This window comes from Pagrus major, chromosome 6 (genome assembly GCF_040436345.1).
Source record: "Pagrus major chromosome 6, Pma_NU_1.0".
Taxonomy (NCBI): domain Eukaryota; kingdom Metazoa; phylum Chordata; class Actinopteri; order Spariformes; family Sparidae; genus Pagrus; species Pagrus major.
In genome coordinates, this window is record NC_133220.1 from 10,705,263 (window position 1) to 10,728,792 (window position 23,530).

Below are 23,530 nucleotides of genomic sequence, written 5' to 3' on the forward strand. Positions count from 1 at the left end.
ATATAGACACCTGAGCTTTCCAGTAAATTGTCTATAAGAAAATCCTCGCCTGCAAAACCTTTATTAAGGCCTTTCTTATTTCTACAGTCAAATGACCACTCAAGAGCTTTAAGTGTGCCAACTGTTCATATAGAGCTCAAAGATTTAAACATACATTTCACTGACAAGGCCAACACATATAAAGTCCATACTGTACATACTATGACAGCTATTACACATTCAATGCTGCAGAATTCAACCTTTTGACTAGCACATACCACCAAGATGCCCTTTTAATTTGATTGCATTAGACTCACTGACAAGGTTGAAATGATGCAGCATTGTACTTCCTATAATACTAGCACAGTTGTCAATATCCTTCTTTTACGTAAGAGTGCTTACCTCATTTCTTTTGCTAGGGTAGAAGGTGATATTTGAGTATATTCTTCACTAGTGTCATCAGGCTTTTCTTTCAGTTAAGTCACAGTCTCTTTTATAAGGGTCAGGGTGACTATTCAAACTGTCTGGATAAGTCACGCTTGTTTAACCTCTGACAATGTGAACCCAAAAACCCACTCAGAGCAATGAGTCCAAAACACCCCCACGCCATGAGCACCCATCTTTTTATAATGCCACCACAGGTCCAGTGTGACTCACTGAATACCACAAACATGCTGTGAGAATTTCCGTTGACACTCTTGGAGGCTAATTGAACAGCCAATACATTTACACCGGAGATTGTTTTACCAAATAAAAGGTCTCATGTTAATGTTTATTGACCAGTAGAACAGTTATCATATTACTAGAGACCTTGTGAAGCTGCCAGTCGAAAAGCTTTTGGTTGGATGCTTTGACCCTTACTGTACTCGGGTATTGTGGATCCATAAATCATAAAGCCTCAACCATAAACATCGTGAACAGTCAAGCCCATCATTAATACAAATAAAAAAAAGAGTTTAAATTCGTCATAGTTTAAATTTCATAGAATGTGAATCCGATATTAGTATATAACGCACCTGGTGTTTTTATATTGTCAACAGTAGTTGTAGAAAACTGTTGACTCAATATGTCCAATAGCAGATTGAATGAACAGTCATAATGTATTTCCAGCTGCAAAGTGATCGCTTTCATAGGGATGGGTAAGAGGAACCTCCACCCTTACCAGTGCTGTAATATGGGTTTTTAGAAACTCAATTTCACCCATGTATGGATTTCCATGCGCTCCAAACGTTTATTACCGAAACAAAAAGGGGTGTCACCTTTGAAATATTGGTTAGTGAGAAGAGAACAAGCAGAAGACGGATATCTGAACATTGTGGGCAAGGAACTGAGAGTAAGTCGGATTTTTTTTTCATTTAACAGCATTTTCCCTGTGTTAAAAATCTTCGACGAAATAATCGACTGACTGAAAGCAACCGCGTTTTATATCGTACGACTGAAACCAGTGCAGGATGCTTTAAAACCACAAGTAGCACAAGGAAAGTACAATTATTTAAGTATGGGACATTAGTTTCATTATGTTTTAATCCTTTTTTGGTGCTCCATGTCAACTTGTTACAGTCAGTTGTTATTGAATGTTTGCCTATGTTTTATCCATCGTGAAAACATGAACTATTAATGATTTTAAAAAGGTATGGGACAATAGAAATACATTATTGGTGGAAAGATTAGGTCCGTGAAACAGCACAGACTACCTCCAATACATTCCTCAGTTCTTTAACTTATGATACTATTTATTTTTAAGACAAATAGCACCAAAAGTGATTGGGTACACCATTTCAGATAAGCAGCTAGGATTTGTTTACCATAGATGAGCATTAGGTTGGATTTAGAGGGATTCAAAGCATTGGATTCACTGCAGAAATCTACTAAACCAGACCAAAAAGAACAAATAACATTCAAATAACCATTTTTACAGACTCTCTTTTGTATATTATATATATTTTTATAGCTGTGTAAAAGTATTAGTGGCTGGTTTGTTGGCATAGCCTCACAAACCTGGGCAAACCAACACCACAGGAACCGAAGTGTTGTCTATAAAAGTATCTCAAATCTAAAAACTTTTTCATATTACAAGAGTTAATGCAGCGAAGAAGAAATGTGACACCTTGTAAAAAGGGAAAGTTATGAATGAACATATTGAGATCATCCCGTGATACTGATATTGACGATCTCAACTGTGTGCCATATCTCAGCGAGGAATGTGACCTTCCCAACTGACTCCCCATGACTAACAAAGGATTGGGCATGAGACTATGATCAGTTTGCAGTGTGTGACACATCAAAGCCTTAATAAAATACCGTTATTGCTGGGTTGTAGATGTTCAAGGTCAGATATCCTTTATCACATTTTTCCATGTTCCTCTTATGGTCCTTAAAATTAAAGGGCCGTGTAAAAAAAGCCTTATGGCCATAATCTTGATATACAGCCCATTTTGTTCTAATTAAAATCCTCTCAGCTCTGAAGATACTAAAAGAATCATCCGTCCAACTTTAAGATTAGAAATACCCTACATTGACAGTTTTTAGGTCATTACCATCCACTGCTTGACTTAAAGGTCTCATCAGCGACAGTCAAAGTAGGTCAAAGTCATTCCTGTTTACTGCCGATATGCTGAGGGCTTGGTGGAAACAAACTCTGTATCTCTATAATAACCCTCTTTGGAGAAGTTTTGCTTTTCAAATAAGTACGTACACAACCTGTGCTTTCTCACCTTCCAACACAAAACAAATGTCTATGAATCTATCAGGACAAGTAGACTGACTTTAAAGTTTACTTTCAGTCTTTTGCTGGCAGTTAACAACCAGGCACCTAACAAGAATCACTGGGCAAAACATAATTTTTAAGAGTTGGTGGCATAAAAGAGATTTACAGATACGTGCACTGGCTTAACAGTTTGATTCCAAGACATTCTGGCCCTGTCTATGTTTGGATCCTGAGCCGTTAAACTGCTGGCACAGCCACTTGACTCCACAGGCAGTTGGGCAGAGTCAGCCACTAGGTGGGATTTCACATTCCCCTTTTACAGTGTCCCAGCATGTCTCCAAATGTCTGCACGAGTCACGCAGGAGTCAAGGCATCCCCACTTTGACAGGCTGATGTCATACGGTAACACAGATGATACATGAGGAGAACCTCCAAGGCAGAGTTTCTCAACCTTTTCTGGCCCCCGACCCCATATGTAGGGTTCCTAGTTTCTCATGACCCCAGCAGTTACTGTCATGAAGTTGAGTCATGTGGCTTTGAGGATACTTCAGGCCATGGAGGGAGCTCCAAATGAATTATACAAAAAGTAAATTAGAGCATAAACAATTCATTAGCCAATTGACAGGGTTTGGGGAAGAGTTTTAGGACAGTTTTTGCAATTTTCGGACATTTCTTGAATATTTTTTTCTATCTTCTATCTCATTATTGTTGCATAATTTCCAGTTTCTCCCTATTTTAATTAGATGTCTTGCAGTAGTAGGAATACATAATGATAAGATACCTTGAGAGTTATGTGAAGAAACACCACTCCAAGGTGATATAAAATGTTTATTTATATATTAGAACTGCCAAACATATTTGCTGCAGTTGAATAAAGATTGCTTTTCCTTTTCATGATTCTGTCAGCAAATCTAAAGTTATTTTGTGAATTTCGGGTTGATGATGAGGCGTAAATAGAAACCTTTTAACTGTTCAAGTGTTTTCCATAAATAGCCCCAAACTCACAAAACCTAGTTGTGGTTTGGAAACTGCCCTAATTGTGTTTTTCTTCAATCTGAATAAAAAAAGTGATAAAACACATCAATGATGTAGTTGACCATGAAGTACAGCATGATGTTAGTTCAGCTGGAGTATATGATTCACCCACAACCACAAATTCAAATTGCTTATCTTAAACAGAGCATACTTTTTTTCCATTATGGTTCAATGTTTGCCTTGTAAAAATAATTTATAAAGACAATGAAAAATGATGCTTGCTTCTGAATACTGACTAATGATGAATGCTAATGTAGCTAGATACTTCATACAGTGACAGTTTTTCTTTGCGTTTCAGCCACAAAGTCATCAAACCCGGAGGGTTGACAAACAATCAACAACGCTGCAATGAGTTCACTAACAACCCAGGAACCAAAAGCCTCAGGTAAGTTTGGAAGATGTAAGGCACTTTTTTGTGGTTGTTTTGTTTGTTCAACAGTTTATTGATCACCGAGTCGTGTTATTACATATTTAACAGACCAAATACAGTATATTTAGACCTTCACAAATCTTTAAATAAAGATAAGATAAGATTGAGGGTGCCTTGATCAATCTTGAAGGTGTCCATAATCCACTTTACAGGAAAATCATAGAGATAGCAGTGTCTAATGTCCTCTTACTTCTGTTTCCAAACTTCATATAACCTCATTTACTTCAGATCCACACTAAATGCCAACAGAGTGATGTAGCCAACTCAATAACTACACTGACTCGACGTATTACTTCACGTGGCTCTTCCTTGAGTGACATGTTGTAAATAATGTAATGTGAGTTAGAGCTAGCAGCATGGCAATGCAATGCAATGCAATATTGTGTTTTAATGGTGCAAACTGAGAAATGTATAGGCTATTTCAAGTCAGTCTACGGGCATTTCCAGATTTAGGAAAAAGATCGCAATTTAGATAATGGATCGTGATTTAAAATTGGTTTGCAGAAGAGGAAGAACACAGAACAAAGAAGGTACAGAAAATGAAGTACTGAAAGAAAATTAACTTGCTGATTAAATTTTTTTCAATATCATTTGATGTCAGAAACACCACATACTTGAAATGGAGAAACATCTATCATGGATATATATGAAAGTCAGGAAGTGTATCAGTTTCAATTTTCTATCTCCCAAAGTGCCTGAGGCCATTTGTACCTATTCTAGAGGCTGAGTGTTGGAGGCTCAGAGCGGTTTGTGAAAGGAGTATCAGTTTTATACAGCCAACAAATTATTACGTGAAGTATCCTGAAGTCTGCTGCTGTCCAAACTGACAGTTCTTCCAGGAGTGTTTGGTATGCAGAAGCAAACGACTGACTGTGTCCTACCAGACATGGATTATGTGTGAATCAATGCTTGAGGAACAAGGTTACAAGAATCCTGCCTGCACTCAGATGATATAAGAGCGTAAACCAACCCCTTGAGAGATGACACACAGAACTTGATGAATATTCAATATATGCCCTCTAACTGAAGTAGGACTGCTTCGGAAAGGTGATGAAGAAGTTTAGTCTGTCACTGAGAGGATCTGTTTTCACTTTAAAGGTTAATTTTGTAGCTGCGTTCTTTCATGGTCCAAGTTATTTAATTCCTGTGAGAGCTGGGCAACATTTCAATATTATAACGTAATATGATATGAGACTATATATTGTCGCAGCTTGTCATTATATCCACATCACTGATGACTAATTATCAAAAATAATCACGCTAATAGTTTGTGAAGGTACCAAAAGTCATGCTTACAATATTGTCACAATATCAAAATCAAGGTATTAGATAAAAGTATCTTGATATATGATTTTGTCGCCCAGTCCTAACATTTTATTGCCATATTGCCCAGTCCTGATTGATGTTAAGCCACTGAGTAGAAAAAAACATGTTTTCCTTTTTTTTCCATTGACTCTATTGTTTGTTTTTTTCTTGTGTCTTCAATTTTTGTGAGCATTATCACCTGCCTTTTTACATGTATTTCCATGTGATTTTGTGCAGCTGCATTACATAATGGTGAGATAAGGGTAAGGTGTGGGGTAGGAGAGGTTTGCTTGTATTTATATTTCAACTTCCAGATTGTGTTTTAACTATGGCTTACCATATTGTATCTGTCTGATTCTGGGAAATCAAACATTGTGTTCATAAAACCGTTCGAACATTTACATTTGAAAATTAGAGATGAATACACAGAATGTGCTTAAAAAGTCTTAAAGGCTGTTAAATCCCTGTTAAACCTGGTAAGATACCTAAAAAAGACAGTCACACAAAACACAATTACTTCACTGAAATTCTCACATTTCAAACAGAACAACAATTAAATGTGTTGCTTATTAAAACTGAATCTTAGATTGCACAAATTAACTAAAGTAAGGTTAAAAATAACCTTTTCTAGGGATTGAGCATTAGTATACGCTTGTTAAAATGCAATTAATTGGTCAAAATATCTTTACTAAAAATGGCTTGTTTGTGGCCATTGCCTCTACAGATTGTGCAACATCCATCCAGAAATCTAATTGTAGCCTAATTACACACTGAGTGTGATTTAAGTTTTGGTGTGTAACCTACATAGTAAACCGTGGCTGACGACCTGAGTTTACTGCAATAATTGTGGAACACATTTAATTCTCCACACAGTTTGACTATGATGAGCCATTTGGCCATATCTATGATATGCAGCAGTAAAGGTTCAAGCCTTGGGGTGAATGAAACAGCTCTGAGTCATTATGAGGTATGATGCTTGTGCAGGAAAAGGAGTAACAGTTGGAGTCTGAGATTTCACCAGCTGGTGCATGAACGTCGTGTTGTTTTCTGAGTCATCCTACAGTTGAAATCCGAGAGAGGATAAAGGCGGAAAAAAGTGTCACCCATCTGGCTACAAGGTCTGGGCTAAAAAAACACAAGAGTGATCTGCTTTTGACACTGTGGCGTCTCAACTTTGTGATAGCCTTTCTAAAACCTCAGAGAAGCACATTTTTTAGAGCATCTCATAAAACACAGCATTTTTAATCAGATTTTGATTGTGTATGGGTTTGTTTAAAATGTACATGTATCTACAAAGTCTTGTCTGACCTTCTGTTAAGTTCTTTGTAACCATAAATTGTAAAGGTGTAAATAAAATTGATCTATATGTTTAAAATGAGAAAAACAAAATTGGGTTATTTGTACATACAGAATTACCACTTAAAACTGATTTTGATGAGTTTGCCATAAATGTTTGCCCTTTACCTTTAGATAAAATAGATACAATTCTATCCAATATACATCTCAATAAAAACAACCCAAGAAATTCAAGTTCTTGCCATGTTGGAGCAGCTGTAACAGTTGACAAAGAGAAAGGAAATACTGACCTCTTGTGAAATTTTAGCGTAACTGCAACCAAAAGCAAAAGCACTGGTGAACAAATCATGGATATAATGTATGTTAAAGACAATATCATCGCCTTTAATACTTACACAACAGATGTTTTAATGCTGTGTTGAACAGTGTGAATGATGAATACAAAGCATTATAAACATGTTTTCTGTTTCTTTTGTCTATGTTTGCCTTAACTACCTCCTACAACTGAGTTTTCTGTTATTTCCTGGTCTTGTCAGTGGCTATCAAGAAAAGATCCAGAGTTCCTGGGGTTATGATCACTCAGTATGTCGAGCAACTCCCTCCTGGAAAGTCAACGCCTGACTTCACTCGGAAGCCAATGAATGTGACCGTTCAGAATGGTAAATAAGAAACCTAGGAAGTAAAACTGTGAATACAACAACATTATAAAACAATGTCTACAACTGTAACACTGCTGTACGGCTCTCTGTATTTTGTTTTTTAAGGAAAAAAAGGGTTTTTCAAAGCTATAGTGAATGGAGAGCCAGCACCAACTGTAACATGGGAGCGTAATAAGGGTGACGTCACAGACCCAGGAAAATACAAAACCAGATATGATGAAAGATCTCACGAGCACATTCTTGAGGTGAGAAAACTTTGAAAAAGATCCTCCACACCTCATAAAACATGTTGTTGTTTAAAAGTCTTAAATACTTTGATTTGTCCTTATTATTTGTGTCAATGGGGAGACTGAACCGAATATTCAGCTCTAAAGATGCAATCTAACTGTGACAACAATGCTTTTTCAGATAATCTGTGCAAAACCAGAGGAAGCTGACACCTACAGGTGCTTTGCCACCAATGAGTATGGAAAGGCTGTCTGCACCGCAGCTCTCAATGTTATGGGAGGTAAAAGACAGATAATTACAATGCAGTATGTTCATTGTAAATTTATCGAATTAGAAAAAAATTACAACTTAGCTTTGACTATTTACTTATGATTTCTTGTTTTGCTGATGTTTTCACATTTTGTCCAGGTGTGAAGAAGAAAAGCCCAGGTATGACATTTTCCACAGATCTCTGTGGAGCTTAATTTTTTCTTTCTGTCATCCATTTTTCCATGAATTTAATTTTTAGGCTAACACAAATGTAATTATTGTGTTCATTTCTTTAATTAAATTTAATTAAAAAGTCTCTAAAGAGTGTAAACCATCATGATTATATAATTATTTGGCATATGTAAAAGTATCCCATGATATTTTCTTTTTTCCCCATTTACATCCAATTTCCTTTGAGAAGCTGATCAAGCACCACAGGATTTCAGAGCAATGCTTAAGAAAACGTAAGCTCAAGTCAAAGTTTTGCTTTAAATATATATTGCTGCAAACTCTCAAAAAACATAACACTCTGTTCTTCTCTTTTCAGAGTTATTGTCACCAGAAAAAAACAACTCCCACCAAAAAAAGAAGGAGAAATTGATCCTAAGCTCTGGGAACTGCTTCTCAGTGCACGAAAGAAGGACTATGAAAAAATCTGCTTTGACTTTGGTGTTACTGACTTTCGCTGGATGCTGAAGAGACTCAGCCAGATGAAAAAGGAAAGAGAGGATGAGCAGGCTAAGGTACAGTGCTGTATGTATTATGTAACAACTGCACATGAATTCTGGATTTCTGGATTTTGAGCCTGCAAAATGTTGGTGAGGTTTTACTCTTGGTCAAAAGTATTGTTAAGGCTGGAAGAGAAAACCTGGTGACCCAAGTATCAGCTAGAGTTTGCTTGTTGTTGGCTAACTTCAAAGTGTAACTCAACACCAGTCTGTAAATTAGTTTTTCGCGGCCCTCTCTGGTTGAACATATCAAGCCTGCTTCACCTCTGTGTGTAAATATAATTTATTGCACTTGTAATCACATCCAATTGTGATATCACAGGGTCCTGGAGTACATTTGCCCATCACTGCAGCAAGGCGTAAAATTTTAATCACTGGAAGGTCAGAGAAAACTTTTTCAGGAGGTGTTAAATTATTATTTAAAAGCACATCTCATACAAATAAATTCAAAAGATTTATTTCACAGATTTAGCCACCCCTCAGTTTCCTTAGTTCTGTGCCAGTCAGATAATAGGGTCACAGGCTGCACTGCTAACTAAGCTAAGCAGCTAACAGCAGCTAGTAGCTCTAGTAAAAAAGAGAGCTGCAGCAAAGAATGTAGCGAACAGCAGTTGGTGGTTACTCTGGTGATATGCTCCCCCATGTTTTTGGGGAGCAACCTTTGACAGGTGTCTAATCTTTACACATTATACCTTCAAGTTCAAAATGCCATGGCTTCACTAGTGAAGGTCAGAGCAAAACCTACAGATACATACACTGGACTATCTTTCTTTTCCACGGACTGTTTTCTGTGCTGGCCTCTGGAAAGAGGTTCTGCAGCATTAGGTGCAGGACCACAAGTCTCTATATCAGCTTTTTCCCCCATGTCATCAGACTGCTGAACTCTAAGTGACAAATTGTTGTCTATTCTGGATACCTTGTTTCCTCAAAATATTTGCACTTACTAACCCAACAATGTCACTTTCAATAATTTGTACTTTCAATATGTGTCTGTTTTCGATATTTATTATTCTTATTGTGGTATTTTTTTTTGATATACTTCATATTTTAATTCTATGCTGAGCCTCTGAAAACGAAATTTCGTTCTGTGTTCACTTGTTGCTCACTGAATGACAATAAAGTCTGTCTAAGTCTAAGTCTAAGTCTTTTCTAGGTTGTAGAGGCACTGGAAAATGTGAAACAAATAGAAGTAACACCCTCTGGGAAAGCTGAATTTAGCATGGACATGACACTATGGGATCCCAACAGTACAATTAATTTATACAAGGTGAGTTTATGTATTCTAAGATAAACACTTAAAAACCAATCGCTGCTCAAATAATAATAATAATAATAATAAAACTTAATTGAACTGCTTTTTTCTTAAAGGATGGGACAATGGTTCCATATGGTGATGATGAAAATTCAAAGCATAGCCTGAAGAAAATGGGGACAAAGTATGTTTTCAGCATCAAAGACCCTCAGCCAGAAGATGCTGGATTTTACCAGGTTGATGTTGAGGAAGCTAACGTCCTCACAACTGACTTTCAAGGTAAGAGTAACTATTGAATATGTAATAAGGATGGTTGTATTGGCACTTGGCAAGACAATTTGTGGCACAATTAGGAATGAGAGGTGAGTCAGTTGTCAGTTAACCCACCACTTAATCCACATCTCCTCTTCCTTGTCTTTCAGTGCCTGATGTGGAGTTTGCAGCCAAGATCAAGGATTTGAAGGTCGTTGAAAGTGAGGATGCCATTTTTCAGTGCGTCTTGTCAAAACCCCTCAACAGAATTACCTGGTCAAAACAGGATTCGTCACTTGAACATGGGGACAAATATGAGATCACTGTCTCAGAGGACAAACTAATTCACACATTGAGGGTTAAAGACTGTGAAATAGCAGATAATGGAGCATATTATGCCATCGCTGGGATTAAGTCGAGCAAAGCCTCTCTCACAGTGAAAGGTGGGACGTCTTTTGTTTTTCAAATGACTTGTTGACAGTGTGATAAACACATCTCAAATATTCACCTACTTAAAGTGCTTCAACAAAACAAATGATTTATTCTCCCTACCTTCACTTCATTCAGCTGATCCAAATGCTCGTAAAAGGCGTAAGGGCACTCAAACAGGGGATCAAGATAACCTGAGTAAACTACAAAAAGAGAAAGACGACTTGGATGCAGCCAGACGAGCAAAGGCTGAAAGGGACGCTGCAGATGCAGCAGCTAAGGCTGCTCTGGGGGATGGTGGGGATGGGAAAGATGGAAGGGACAGAAGAGATGGTTCTGGAGATGGTTCTGGTTCTGGTGATGGTTCTGGGGATGGGTCTGGGGATGGGTCTGGCGATGGGTCTGGCGATGGGTCTGGTGGTAAGACTGATGGAGATGAGGGTGATGGAGACGGCAAAGATAAGAACCTCCTGACAGATGGAGATGATGGAAATAAAGACGGTGATGCAGGTGATAAGAAAAAGAAGAGATCACGAACCGGGCCTTTGGTTCCTGACACTGTTACAGGTAAAATTATTGCACTGTGTGAAGAGTGAATAATGTGTCACTGCACTGCACAGACATACTGAAGATATTAGGCATAGTTTTAGTTCCAGTTCTCATTATAGGTCTCTGCTGCTGCATACTGTCTTGTCAGGTTTGCTATCTGGGCCAATATTTGCCAAGTGTCTCAGAATTACTTCTTGCACTCCCTACCTAGAGTAAGATATGAGAGATAGCTACAGCAGGAAGCTTTCTACTCCTGAGAGCAGAGTAGGTGAAGGAAGTATAGACCTGGGAGTATTGACAATTTTCCTCCTCCTCCTTTTCCTTCAAAGAAATGTCTTGAACTACTTGTGGAGTGGGTAAAGGTCGGACTGGTAGATGGAAAAAGTCATAAATAGCCACCTGATGAGGAATTCTAGGACCCCCTTCAAAATCTCTTAAATCCTGGTGAAAATGTCATTACTTACCTATAGTCAAGAAGTTAAAATATTTTTACATTTCTATCAAATTTAAGATTGCAGACCTTTTTGATTTTCCAAAAACAGTTCAGTTTGTAATAGTTCAGTTACAAAAAAAATGCAATTGCAGTGTAATTGCAGAAAATCTTCTGCAATGCTGCTTGTTGACCACTAGAGAGAGACGTACTGTAAACAAGAAAATTGGTAAGGCAGAACAGAAACAGGGATGTTCCAGTGATTGCTGTGCTTGATTTGCTTGTACTGAGAAATAAAAACTGCATGCTCTTTGTTTGCTCTGTTGGCTCTACACTTTTCTGGTGCAGATTGTCAGGTCTTACTAACAATTGCTATTCCACATATCTTAAATTTAGCAAACAATATATTTGTTTTTTATGGCCAAACACAATGCACACAGTCATTTTGACTAGTGTGCTATTTCTTACTGTTGCAGATCGGGGTGTCCAGTTTGTCAGTGGGCTGTCAGACACTCTTGCTAATGTTGGTGAACGGGCAGAGCTGTCTTGCAAACTAAGCAATGAAGCCTCTGAGGGACGTTGGTATAAAAATGGGAAGTTGGTAAGTAAACTATTCCTAGTTTCCTAGTTTGTGAAACTGTAATGGTCCATTTTAGTTGTTGCATACATTCATTTATCAAAATGTTTGTCTTATAAATATTGAATCTTCTTATCTGACAAGCTAACCAATGAGGATGGGGTAACAATTATCAAAGATGGAGCCTGTCATAGGTTGATAATTGATTGCTGTAATAAAGATGATGCAGCTGTGTACCGCTTCGAAGCTGAGGGCCGTAAATCAGAAGCAACGCTTAATATACAAGGTCAGAATAAAAGTCAACAACACGGTTTGGTATCCATAGTTTAAAAGGGTTTAAACAAGAGTTTTAACTGTTTCTTCTCCAACTTGGAAGACCCACCCAAAATCGATGCTGACGCCCTGGGAAAGTTCACAAAGCCAGTCATTATAAAAGCAGGTGAAAATGCAGAATGGAAGCTGCCGTTCTCAGGTGGGGGACCGATAAATATACAATGGTACAAGGATGATGACGAGCTTTTGCCTGCTCTCAATGTGAAGATTGAAACATCAGCTACTGAGAGTAAACTCCGCTTAACTAAGTGCCAGAGGAAAGATAGCGGAGAGGTCAAAATCAAAATCAAAAATGAATTCGGCACAACAGAGGCATCTTCCAAACTTATTGTACTGGGTAAGTTGTCAAGAGTAAGCGAAAGTTTGTCATGTTTTACACATTGTACTGTCTAAAGAACAAATGCTTTAAGCTGTTTGTATTATTAATTTTCATTTCATCAACAGACAAGCCCACACCACCACAGGGACCTGTAGACATTATGGAAAGTGCTGTAACATCTGTTGAGTTCAAATGGAAACCACCAAAAGATAGTGGTGGATGCCCCGTCACAAACTATATCATAGACCGACAACAAGTAGGGCGCAATAAATGGTCAAATCTCGGTGAGATCCCTGGTGGCAACCCAAGTTACAAAGATTCAGATGTGGACCCTGGGAGGAGATACTGCTACCGGATCAGAGCCAAGAACTCAGAGGGCATCAGTGACTACCTGCAGACAGAGGACATATCAGCTGGTGTATTGCGTGAGTCTTTCATTGGAGGATTTGTAGTAAGAGCTATTTTATAGGTGTAGAGTGTGAGATTCAATGCAAATCAAATTAAAATACTCTTTTCCAAGACATCATGCTTTATTCCACAAACATTTTTCAGCTCTCTAACCACTTTCTGCTATGTACCATGTACTGCCGAGTTGGGAAGGTTTCTGGTTTTGCTGGACTGGTCTGGTGTACGAGCTTAAACTGGTTTGATTTTATCTCAACTGACCTAACCAGCATGTTTGGGTCGTAGGTGAAGAGAGCTGGCAGGATGTGGCTTGTTTGCAGGAGCTAAGACAGCTGATAAGCTCAGCACCACACAGTCATGCCTCCCTCTGTTTTGTGGTGATGTACTATAGTTGAGTTGTGCACGTACTATTGAGACCATGGGCTCTCGTTTTGTTCCACTCAAGAGCAGCTGAGTAACGTGTAACAACTGGTAGTAAATTTTGGTCTTACTCGTCCAGAATGGTAGTTGGCTTAATCTCAAACTGGTTTGAACATTTTTATATCGGCCCAACTCTGGAGGTAATAATAACAAAAGAGCAAAAATGACATAACAACACAGAATAGACAAAATGTCATGTTTCCCCCACAGGTTATCCTGGAGCCCCAACACCACCTAAAGTGGTCAGTGCCTTTAAAGACTGCATCAATCTGGCATGGTCTCCTCCATGTGACACTGGAGGTACCAAAATAGTGGGATACAAATTGGAAAAGAAAAAGAAGGGGACAAATTACTGGAGCCTTGTAAACCAAAGTGGGCCTATCACAGGTACCCAATTTATATGACAAGCTGCCGGAATACAATGATTGACTACAGTGCTATGCATCCACCTAAGTCAACAAATACTTCTTCCTCTGTCCACAGATACAAAGTATGCAGTGAAGGATGTTTTTGAAGGAGCGGCTTACGAATTTAGAGTGTCTGCCATCAACCTGTCTGGTGCTGGAGATCCTAGTATTCCATGTGACACAGTAATTGCAAGAGATCCGATGAGTAAGCCAGTCACACTCTTATATTTTACTGCTGTTGTCTTCACTGAAAACCCTGCTGAGCCAATAACCTCTCATTACTGCAATTACAGAACCCCCAGGCAAAGTCACAGACCTGAAGTTAACATCCTCCAATTACACCACATTTTCACTGGCTTGGACTAAACCTAAAGAAATGAAAGGGGTAGAGGACGAAGCCCAAGGGTACTTTGTGGAGATCAGACCAATAGAAAGCCTTGAATGGACCCGCTGTAATGCCATCCCAATTACTCTAACTTCCTACACCGTGCTTGGCTTGAAGGCGATGGCCACCTACTGGGTGAGAGTAATTGCCACCAATTATGGAGGTGACGGAGAACCTCAGGGCTTTGACAATTACATCATTGCCATGCCTCCTCCTGGTGAGAACATTTGTAGTTATGTAATGTTTAATAAAATAACAGCTCTCTCTATTAGTTCTTAAAATGTCATCATCCAATTATATTTAGTATAGGGATACAGTCATAGCAAATATTTAGATTTTCTTCCATATACATCTGCACAGTGCAGCCTTTGCCGTGAAATATCCCTACAGCTGTCAAAGATACTGCAAATCTCTGTACCAAGAAAACACTGCATGCACAACAGCTTTCCTTCTGATTAGTGTCTTACAATCTTTTGTTTAATATCGATGGATATTGGACTTAAAGGGTGGAATTATTGTGACAAGGCACTTATGACAGCAATAGTGTTATAAAATTACTTTGGACAGCCCAGCACCCACAGCCAACTACTGATGTTCAAATGCAGCTTTCAACAAAAAATAGCAATTTAAAGGGAGGGTACAACGTCAAAACACCACTTTAATACAGGCAAAGTGACTTGTTTTACTGCATTTACACAAAGGAGTTACATCCACATCACTGATACAGGCTCTCAGCGTGTTTATGTATGTATTGAAACTGATGGCTTCTGTTTATTTAGTCATGCCACCCTGTGGTTCAGTCATTTGCGGCACAGTGGGATAGAAATAGGTTTGCAATGCGCAATGCAATGTGGTGTTTTCAACAGCTGAACAATGGATTACATTAAACGGAGGATGTGAAATTTACCTGGATTTGTGCAGAGATGCTGCAATGATCTTTTTTTTTTCAATTATCATTATTCCAATCATATATATTTCCTCAAAACATCCCTATTTATGTGAAAAGGAATTTAAAAAATATATGATTTCTTAATAGTTTATACAATAGAGTAGATAGTATTTAAAAAGTAATGAAATACTACCTGACAGTTTGCTAAATTAAATAAATACAAGAATCTAAACATTTTATCCTGATTTTTACCCTCACAGTAAAGCCAAAGTTTAAAGATCGCAATATGAAGACCTTTGTGGTGGTAAAATGTGGAAACACAGTCCGCCTGAACATCAACTTTGAGGTATTGTACCAGTGGTTTTCTTACTAATGAGATCTTACGAAAAGGTGTTTTTATAGTGTGAACCTACACTAACATTGTCAGACTTTTTAACCAATTAATCTTAAATGTTTCTTATTGTCTACAGGCCTCCCCACTGCCAGAGATCTCTTGGCTAAAAGATGGCATGCCAGTGCCCAAACATGTAACAATTACCAACTCTGATAAAGGCTCTCAACTGTTAATCCCCACATCTGAATGGTCTGACACCGGCATCTTCACCATAACTGTCAAGAACATTGTCGGCCAGGAGAGCTTCAATGTTGAAATCAGAGTCACAGGTGATTCCCACTAAAGTTACAGAGACTGAATGCGAGCCTCATTAGCTGTTCCATCCTTTTCGAGACTTTTAACACTGGACACAATAAACCACAGTTGGATTTACTGAATCCAAGTGTTGAACTGTTAAATTGCACAAACATAAAGCAAAGGGAAACTGAGCTGGCTACAGATACTGTACAGTTTGTTGTATAGAAAGATAGTTTTGTCACTCGGACCTCATAGGTTTATCAATGTAAGTGTGTTAGAGATAATGTTAAGCAACCTATAGCATCCAGTGCCAACATAAGGTGAAAGAGGACATTTTTTTGCTAAGTACAGTAGGTTCTTCTCTAATGTAAGAATGTTTTTGTTATAATCAACAATACCATAAAATGCTATAACATTGTTGGCAACTGGTTGAGCTAATGTGAGGTTATAGCCCTGTTATAACCCTGTTATGTCAGTAATCTGGTTCTCTGTGGTGCTTGTAGATGATCCCAAGCCTCCAGGTCCAGTGGAGCTGGATCAGAACATCCCAGGAACAGTGACTCTGTCCTGGACTTCCTCTCCAGATGAGAAGAGGGATGACAGACTACACTACATGGTATCTAAGCGTGACTCCTTCAAACGCACTTGGAGGATAGTGGCAGACAACCTCTTCAACAACAAGTTCACAGTTGTCAACATTTTGCCTGGACGGGAGTATGACTTCAGAGTATTCGCTAAAAATGACATGGGTCTCTCACCACCTTCTCTGTCCCCTGTGTTTCAAACCAAAAAGGAAAAAGGTTTGTGCCTCCAATCACAATTGAATCAGTTCTCACTTTTACTAAAGCGTGGTTCCCACGCTAACACTGATATCCGATATTTGACTTCTGTCTTATTTTCCTGCTAAGATCACATCAGTATATCAACAACATTGAAGGCTTTCCATGATGACAAAGATATTTTCACTTTTCTCCCTACTGGCTTCAGGAAGAGGTGTTTTTACCAACTGGCTCTCAATTGAATTGTTAGGGATTCTACAATAAGTTGCAAAAAAAATGTCCTGCAAGTCCACTAATAAAAACGTAGTCCCCAACTATTATAATTGTGTAAAACCATAAACTTTGTATTTCTTTGTGTTTCAGAAAAGTTCAAAATAAACATGCCAGAGTCCAAGTCCTTGGACTTTCAGTCCCCACCTTCATTTATCCTTCCCCTGAGGAGGCGTACAGCTCCACAGGGATATGAGTGCTGCATGACCTGTGCAGTTAAGGGTGATCCAGCTCCACGTGTGACATGGTACCGCAACAATATCAGCCTGAACACAAACATCAACTACCACATCACCAATGTGTGTGGAGTCTGCTCCATGCTCATACTCAGGGTGGGACCCAAGGACAACGGGGAATACAAAGTCGTCATTGAGAACAAACTGGGAACAACCGAGTCCTCAATGATGCTGAATATCAGAGGTACGCACTTGTACAACTTTCAAGAATCATATAGTTTTCAATTCAATTTTTACAACCTGAGACTATTAATATATTTCTCAACAGAGTGAAGAAGAGCTGCAGCTGCTGGACAGAAGCTGAACCAACAGATTCATTACTGTGTTTTAAATCAATAAGAAGCTTTGTTTAAATTTAGTGCAACTTATTCATTTTACTTTGCTCCATTTAACACTCAAATGTGACACCAGTTTTGTTTGCTTCTGGAAAGTGTTGTATCCTGTGCTATTAAACTTCAAAGATATTTCAACGTCATGCTTCCATTTACTTAAGATGTGGTCAAACACACAGCAGAATGACACGTTTAATGTTTTCATTTCTTTGAGTGTTTGAGTCTGTTTTCAATTATTTTAATTTATATGAAACAATCCAACTTAAATCACTTTTATCATTACTTATTTCCATAGCCCCTAAACACTGCTACTGTGTTACTGTTTGCTTGAATCTCATGCACAAGTACATGTAATACACAAGTACTGTTAGTAGTTTAACGTTACACTAGGTTAAGTACAGGGAGTTGTAAATCCCTGTAAAGTCTTACATGATTAAAGGGAGATTGTTTAATCTTGATGTCTGTGTTATTGTCCATGTCAGCCTTTTGTGTCACATTTCACCATTAAAACACACTTTTTCTTTGAAGGGGAAGACTGACAGCACACACCCTATTATATTATAAGGGAATGTATTGTGTTTTAAATTTAAGTTTAGCAATTGTCTTTCGAACAGTGCATGTTGCACTTCTGACTTTACCTAATGTTTTGATTATGGACTTTTCCTGGGAAGGGCTGAGGAACATTTGCAAGAACTAGTGCACAACTAGTTTTCTGAAAATGTAGCAGCAAAACCTTTGAAGTAAGCCTGCAGCCTTTTAATATGCGAGTACATTTTTGAATGAGTTACAACCAACCTTGGACTGCATAAAACATGGATGTAGTCCCCATGACCTCACCCATAAGTTTCTGAAGTGCCATTGTGAAGCTCAGTTTGGTGACTCTGGCCACTGCCGTTTTCGCAGTGCCTGACTCCACTTAACTCCCGGCTAATCCAAAAATGAGCAGAGAGGTGGAGCGTGGGTGTAGCTGATCCGGGCCGAATGAAGACTGGTTGCTAACATCAAGGTAGACAGCTAGCGGCTAGCTATCACTCAAAGCTTCCTGACGCTTACTTTTCCATTACTTTAAGCCTTGTTATATACCTGTACAGTAATAATGAAAGGGGAAATAAGCTACTGAGCCCAAAACCATTTTTTCTTGTCTAAAAGACTGTATACGTTTATTTCTGCTATTAAGTTTGGCATTTAAAGGTTGCTACTTATCTACAGCACAGTTCCATGAGGTGCTTGGTCTGAGAAGTGGCACCAAAAAAAAGAAGTAGAAGAATGAGCGCATTAATTAAGCACATTTTTGAGGTACTTGGAATTAACTTGTGAGACTTTTTTAACTTTTACACTGCTATTCGGGGGAAATGCTTTAATTTTTATTCCACTATGTTTATCTCACAGCTTCACTTTGGTACAGATTAGGGGTAGATCGATTCACGCGCTGGCTGTTTATCGAGGCCGATATTCAGCATTTTCTGATTATCAGTATCAGTTATTTTTCAGATTGCTGATAAAATAAACAAAATAAATAATAAATAAATGTGCTACTTTGGCTCTGATGCAGCATCCTCTCACTTGATGCCTGATTGCTAACACATCACAAGTATTAGCCTACAGTATACACTGAAAAATCTAAATGTATCAAATAAATGTTGTGGAGAGGAAGTATAAAGTAGTAGAAAATGGAAAGACTCAAGTAAAGTACCTCAAAATTGTACTTTTTTAAAAGTTGTACAGTTTATTTCATCACTGGTTGTTAGAAATTTTGACACAAAATGAGTATCGGTCCCAAATATCGTTTTTCAGTCTCCTTGTTTTCTAATAATCGGTGTCAGTATCAACCGTTGAAAAAGCCACATCGGTCGACCCCGAGTACAGATACATTTCATGTATAAAATCTCCTCTACACATGTACAACACAACAGCGACATACAGTACTGCAGTCAAACTTGGCAACACTAGGACTGGTTTTAACTGCTTACACATTAAAATACATCTAACTGCTGATATATATGCACTTTTGCTTGATTTAAGTTATGGATGCAAGACTTATTAATCCAGTAGAGTTGTTCTACTCTGTGGTATTTTACTTCAGTGGTGGACCTGAGCACAACATCTACAACTGCAGTTACATAATATGCTGTCACGCCCCCCCCCCCCTCCCCAGCAGTTGCCTTGAGTATTATGGGGGGTCCAATGACTGACTAGGTCAAAGGGTCTGCAGCAGAACAGAAAACGTGATAGCAAAAGCAGTTGAGAAGCCAGACTTTGCCACATCTCACTGAAGGCACACATACCTCTCTCAGTCCCTCTGCTGCTGCTGCTGCTGCTGTCATGGCCAGGCGCAAGTCAAAGAAGCCGCAACAAGATGACACCTCCATTTTGTTGGACCCATCGGTACCACAGTCCAAGAGGAGGATAAACTCCTACGCTTCCTCAGCTTTGGTGGTCATTGTTATCTTCACAGTCGGGGCCTCCGTAATGGGGTGGTTTTGTGCACAACAGCAGCACAGCCTCGACCAACTCACAGAGTCGTTCACGACAATGGAGAGGAGGATCACCAACCTCCAGCAGGTGATGAAGGCGCAGGACTCACAGGTAACAAGTGAGCTAACTTTTTCTCACCCGTGTTTTCTGCTCGGCTGGTCAGTTAATTGTAAAATACTTATTCATCCTCTTACTTGTTTTTTTGTATTATCGTGTAACAAGGTGAAATTTAATCGACAACTGTTTTTCTTGAACTTAATTTCGTTGTTTCAGGCGCACAGCATGATGTTTTAAAAAAAATGGCTGCGTTAAGCTAGCTTACATCCCGGAAATGAATGATTCGCCTTCAAAATAAGCGAATTACGTTTCTCAGTTTTGAGCACATGAGTGGATCTGAACACATGGACGGATACATAGGAATGTGTATAACAAAGAGCCATGAATTCACTATTAGTTTGTGCCATGTATAGGATAGAATGAATGAAACTTTCAGTCGGTGAGTTTATTTTGAAAAGTTATAAAGCAGTAGGACATGTTTAAAATGGCGGCCTTGACACTTTTAGCAACACCTGTTGATATTTTTAGGACGTCCTGAGTGAGGAGCTTCATGGTCACGTTTCAGTTACATTCACAGCTCCACTGGGAAATATAAATAATGCAAGATATCTTTCAACATCAGCAGTTTATTGCAACTAGTTCTGCAAGACTGTATATCATTTTGCATCTCAATATCATGATCTTCTGCAGTGGATTTTTTCTGGAAAATAAATCAAAACAATAAATTGTTTAAGATGTTTGTCTATTACAGGCAAATACTTACCTGACGAATCTCATCACATTGACATTGACGTTTGTAACATTGCCCGCAATGGCCTAATACAGCAAGAGATAGCCTATTGAGGGGATAGCTACCACAGTTGACATATTTATATTGTCTCAGTCTGACTTGAATCAGTGATCACAGATTTCAAATGCTTGAACTGAGTCAAACCACATGGCTAAATCGTCTCTCTCTCTCTCTCACTCTTTAGCTTGATAATGATTTCAACGTGGAAGAGAGGATCTTTGCCCTGGAGGAGGCTCAGCAGCAGGCTCAGGAGAGGGCTCAGGTTGCCATGGCCACATCAGAGAAGGTGAAGAACTCCAACGGTTACTTGCAGCTTTCGGCCCTCCACGATGAGATGGACACGCGACTGGCCGAGATAAAGCAGGTCTCCCTGTCCGTCGCAACTCTCCAGGTCATGTTCAAGAACCAGAGTGAGGAGTTTGAAGCCGTGAAGGAGAGCGTAGTGGCCGGTTTGAGCTCCGGCTCAGCGCTGGCTGAAAATGTGGCCGGGCTGAGCCGTGCTGTGGCCAGTGCCTACGCTAAGGCTGATGAGCAGGTTGCATCGGTGGAGGCTCTCAATGTGATGTTGGAGGGACAAACCTCAGAGCTGAATGAGATGAAAGAGTCAATGCACCTTCATAATGTTGCACTTTCTACAAACAACCAGGAGATGGCTGCAATAAAGTGAGCTCAGTTTGATTTCACAGAGTTGATATGCATGTTGACTTAGCTGACATTTCAAAGAAGGTTCATTTCTGGTGTGTGTGTGTGTTTTTTTGTTTTTTTTCCAGGGAGCTTTTGGAGGCTAAGCAAGCCAAGCGTGCCCAGGCTTTAGAAAAGATGCTCAGTTCAGTGCAGATGACTCTGGATGAGCAGTTTTCCACTTCACAGACCCTCCACAGCAGCGTCATGGCTCAGCTGCAGACTTTTCACACCCAGGTATAACGCTGCTACTTTTACTTAGATTACTTTTTCAAATACAGGATGTATAAACGCATTTTGAACAGTGTACATTGTTTTCATTTTGCAAGAACTGATGATTCCATTAATGATTACCATATCTGTCTACCTCAGCTGGGGAATGCTCCTTTGTCAATAAAGGCAAAGTCAAATGAGGAGGGCCCAGCAGAAGAAGAGCTCGTCTCCAGTACAGCACAGAATGTCATTGAGGTGCAGGAGAAGCTAGAAGATGCTGAGGAAAAGACTGAGCAGCAGGATGCTGAAGATGAACCGGAAGAGGAGGCAGAGGAGGAGGAGGAGGAGGAACAGCCACTAGAACAGGAAGTGGAGGGGGATGTTACAGATGAGGAGGAACATGAAAATATAGAGGGTGAAAAAGAAATTATAGAAGAGGAAGAGGAGGAAATTACAGAAGAGGAAGAAGAAATTACACTAGAAGAGCAAGAAGACGAGGAAATTACAGGACAAAGTGAGGAGCAGGAGGTTACTGGCGAGACAGACGAAGAGGAGATCCCAGGAGAGACTGTGGACGATGACGTTTTGGACGATTCTTTGGAAGAGGAGGTAACCGAAGAAGATGAGGAGAGCTGGGAGGATGTAGAGGAAGAGTCAGCTGAATTAAAAAGTGAGGTTTTCATGGACGAAAATGAGGAAGACGAGTAGTTGTACCAATGCTACTGTAATTTTTAAGTCTTATTTTGATAAATGATGATATTTATACATGTAGCACGCTTTCTTTAAGTGGTGGCTGCTGATATTTGTTTTATTCTATTTGTTTGGTTGTCTGACATATAGATTGTGTCAGGTTAGCTGTTCATCCTGAAAAACATGAAAAATGTTCTAAAACTGTGAAGAGTACCTATGTAATCTAATTCCAGACATACTTTCCTTCTCTTCAAAATACATATGGTCTCGTTAGAAATGACTTAGATTTTATAAATTTGACAACAAGTATTGATGTATAATTGCTGTTTTTAGTTAAATATAAAATAAAAATGATTGGAAGACAAAAGAAAGGCTGTCTGATAGAGCAACAGGTTACTGCTGGTATGATTAACTGTATTTCATCCATTAACGTACGTCAAAATTAGAGTATGAAATTATGTAATGTCAATTGTTTGTTGCAATGTGACAGAGAAATGTGACTGTGCTTACAGCTTGTAATTTAACACAAGTACATATGAAGTGTCTCTCGCTGCAAAGTTATTTATGGTACAAGTGCACATGCTGCGTACATGTGGGTGCATATGTTTCCACTGGTACATACTGTTCTCTTGTCATGAAGCCCTTTTGTGAAAAGGTTAGAGTGCTATTTCTGCCAGTAGGTGGAGCCTGATTACTACTGTGATGATGAGGAATAATATGATAGAGGAACCAAAAAAAAAGAGGGGGTCTGTGAGTGTCTCATGATTTTTGTCTTGGTTTTAAGATGACTAAAAATGGAAATTCTACTTACAACTGTCTACATCTAGCTTCATGCTTGATCTCTCCCACGTTGTGCAGACTACAGTTACCCCTCTGTGACATCCTGTCTGAGCTGACACAGATTGAAAAGCAACAGCGACCGACCACATGTCGTTTATTTGATATCACTGACTCTTTGGTTGCCACGAGGGTGCATTTTAAAGACAATTATGTGCTGAATAAAGCCCAGAGACCAATCCACCTGTCAATGGTGATATTTCTTTTCAATTATTTTGACAGTGGGAGTAATTACATGACTTTCTTGTGACAAAAACACAAAAAGAGAGGATGGAA

At 39.0% G+C, this 23,530-nt stretch overlaps 2 protein-coding genes across 2 annotated transcripts; both read left to right on the plus strand.

Moving 5' to 3' along the window:
* The first annotated feature begins 4,069 nt into the window (after positions 1-4,069).
* On the plus strand, positions 4,070-17,452 carry LOC140997671 (immunoglobulin-like and fibronectin type III domain-containing protein 1). The gene is made up of 23 exons (XM_073467638.1): positions 4,070-4,106; positions 7,289-7,411; positions 7,517-7,656; positions 7,820-7,919; positions 8,048-8,068; positions 8,307-8,352; positions 8,436-8,631; positions 9,770-9,883; positions 9,985-10,147; positions 10,291-10,563; positions 10,688-11,116; positions 12,005-12,129; positions 12,250-12,391; positions 12,482-12,775; positions 12,883-13,182; positions 13,793-13,969; positions 14,066-14,194; positions 14,283-14,591; positions 15,524-15,609; positions 15,734-15,926; positions 16,398-16,694; positions 17,037-17,363; positions 17,448-17,452. The coding sequence occupies exons 1-23, from the start codon at positions 4,070-4,072 to the stop codon at positions 17,450-17,452; spliced, it is 4,026 nt and encodes a 1,341-aa protein (XP_073323739.1).
* Positions 17,453-19,801: 2,349 nt separating this feature from the next.
* LOC140998702 (uncharacterized) lies at positions 19,802-23,150 on the plus strand. The gene is made up of 4 exons (XM_073469061.1): positions 19,802-20,097; positions 21,018-21,496; positions 21,604-21,751; positions 21,887-23,150. The coding sequence occupies exons 1-4, from the start codon at positions 19,834-19,836 to the stop codon at positions 22,433-22,435; spliced, it is 1,440 nt and encodes a 479-aa protein (XP_073325162.1). The 5' UTR covers positions 19,802-19,833; the 3' UTR covers positions 22,436-23,150.
* Positions 23,151-23,530: the final 380 nt, after the last annotated feature.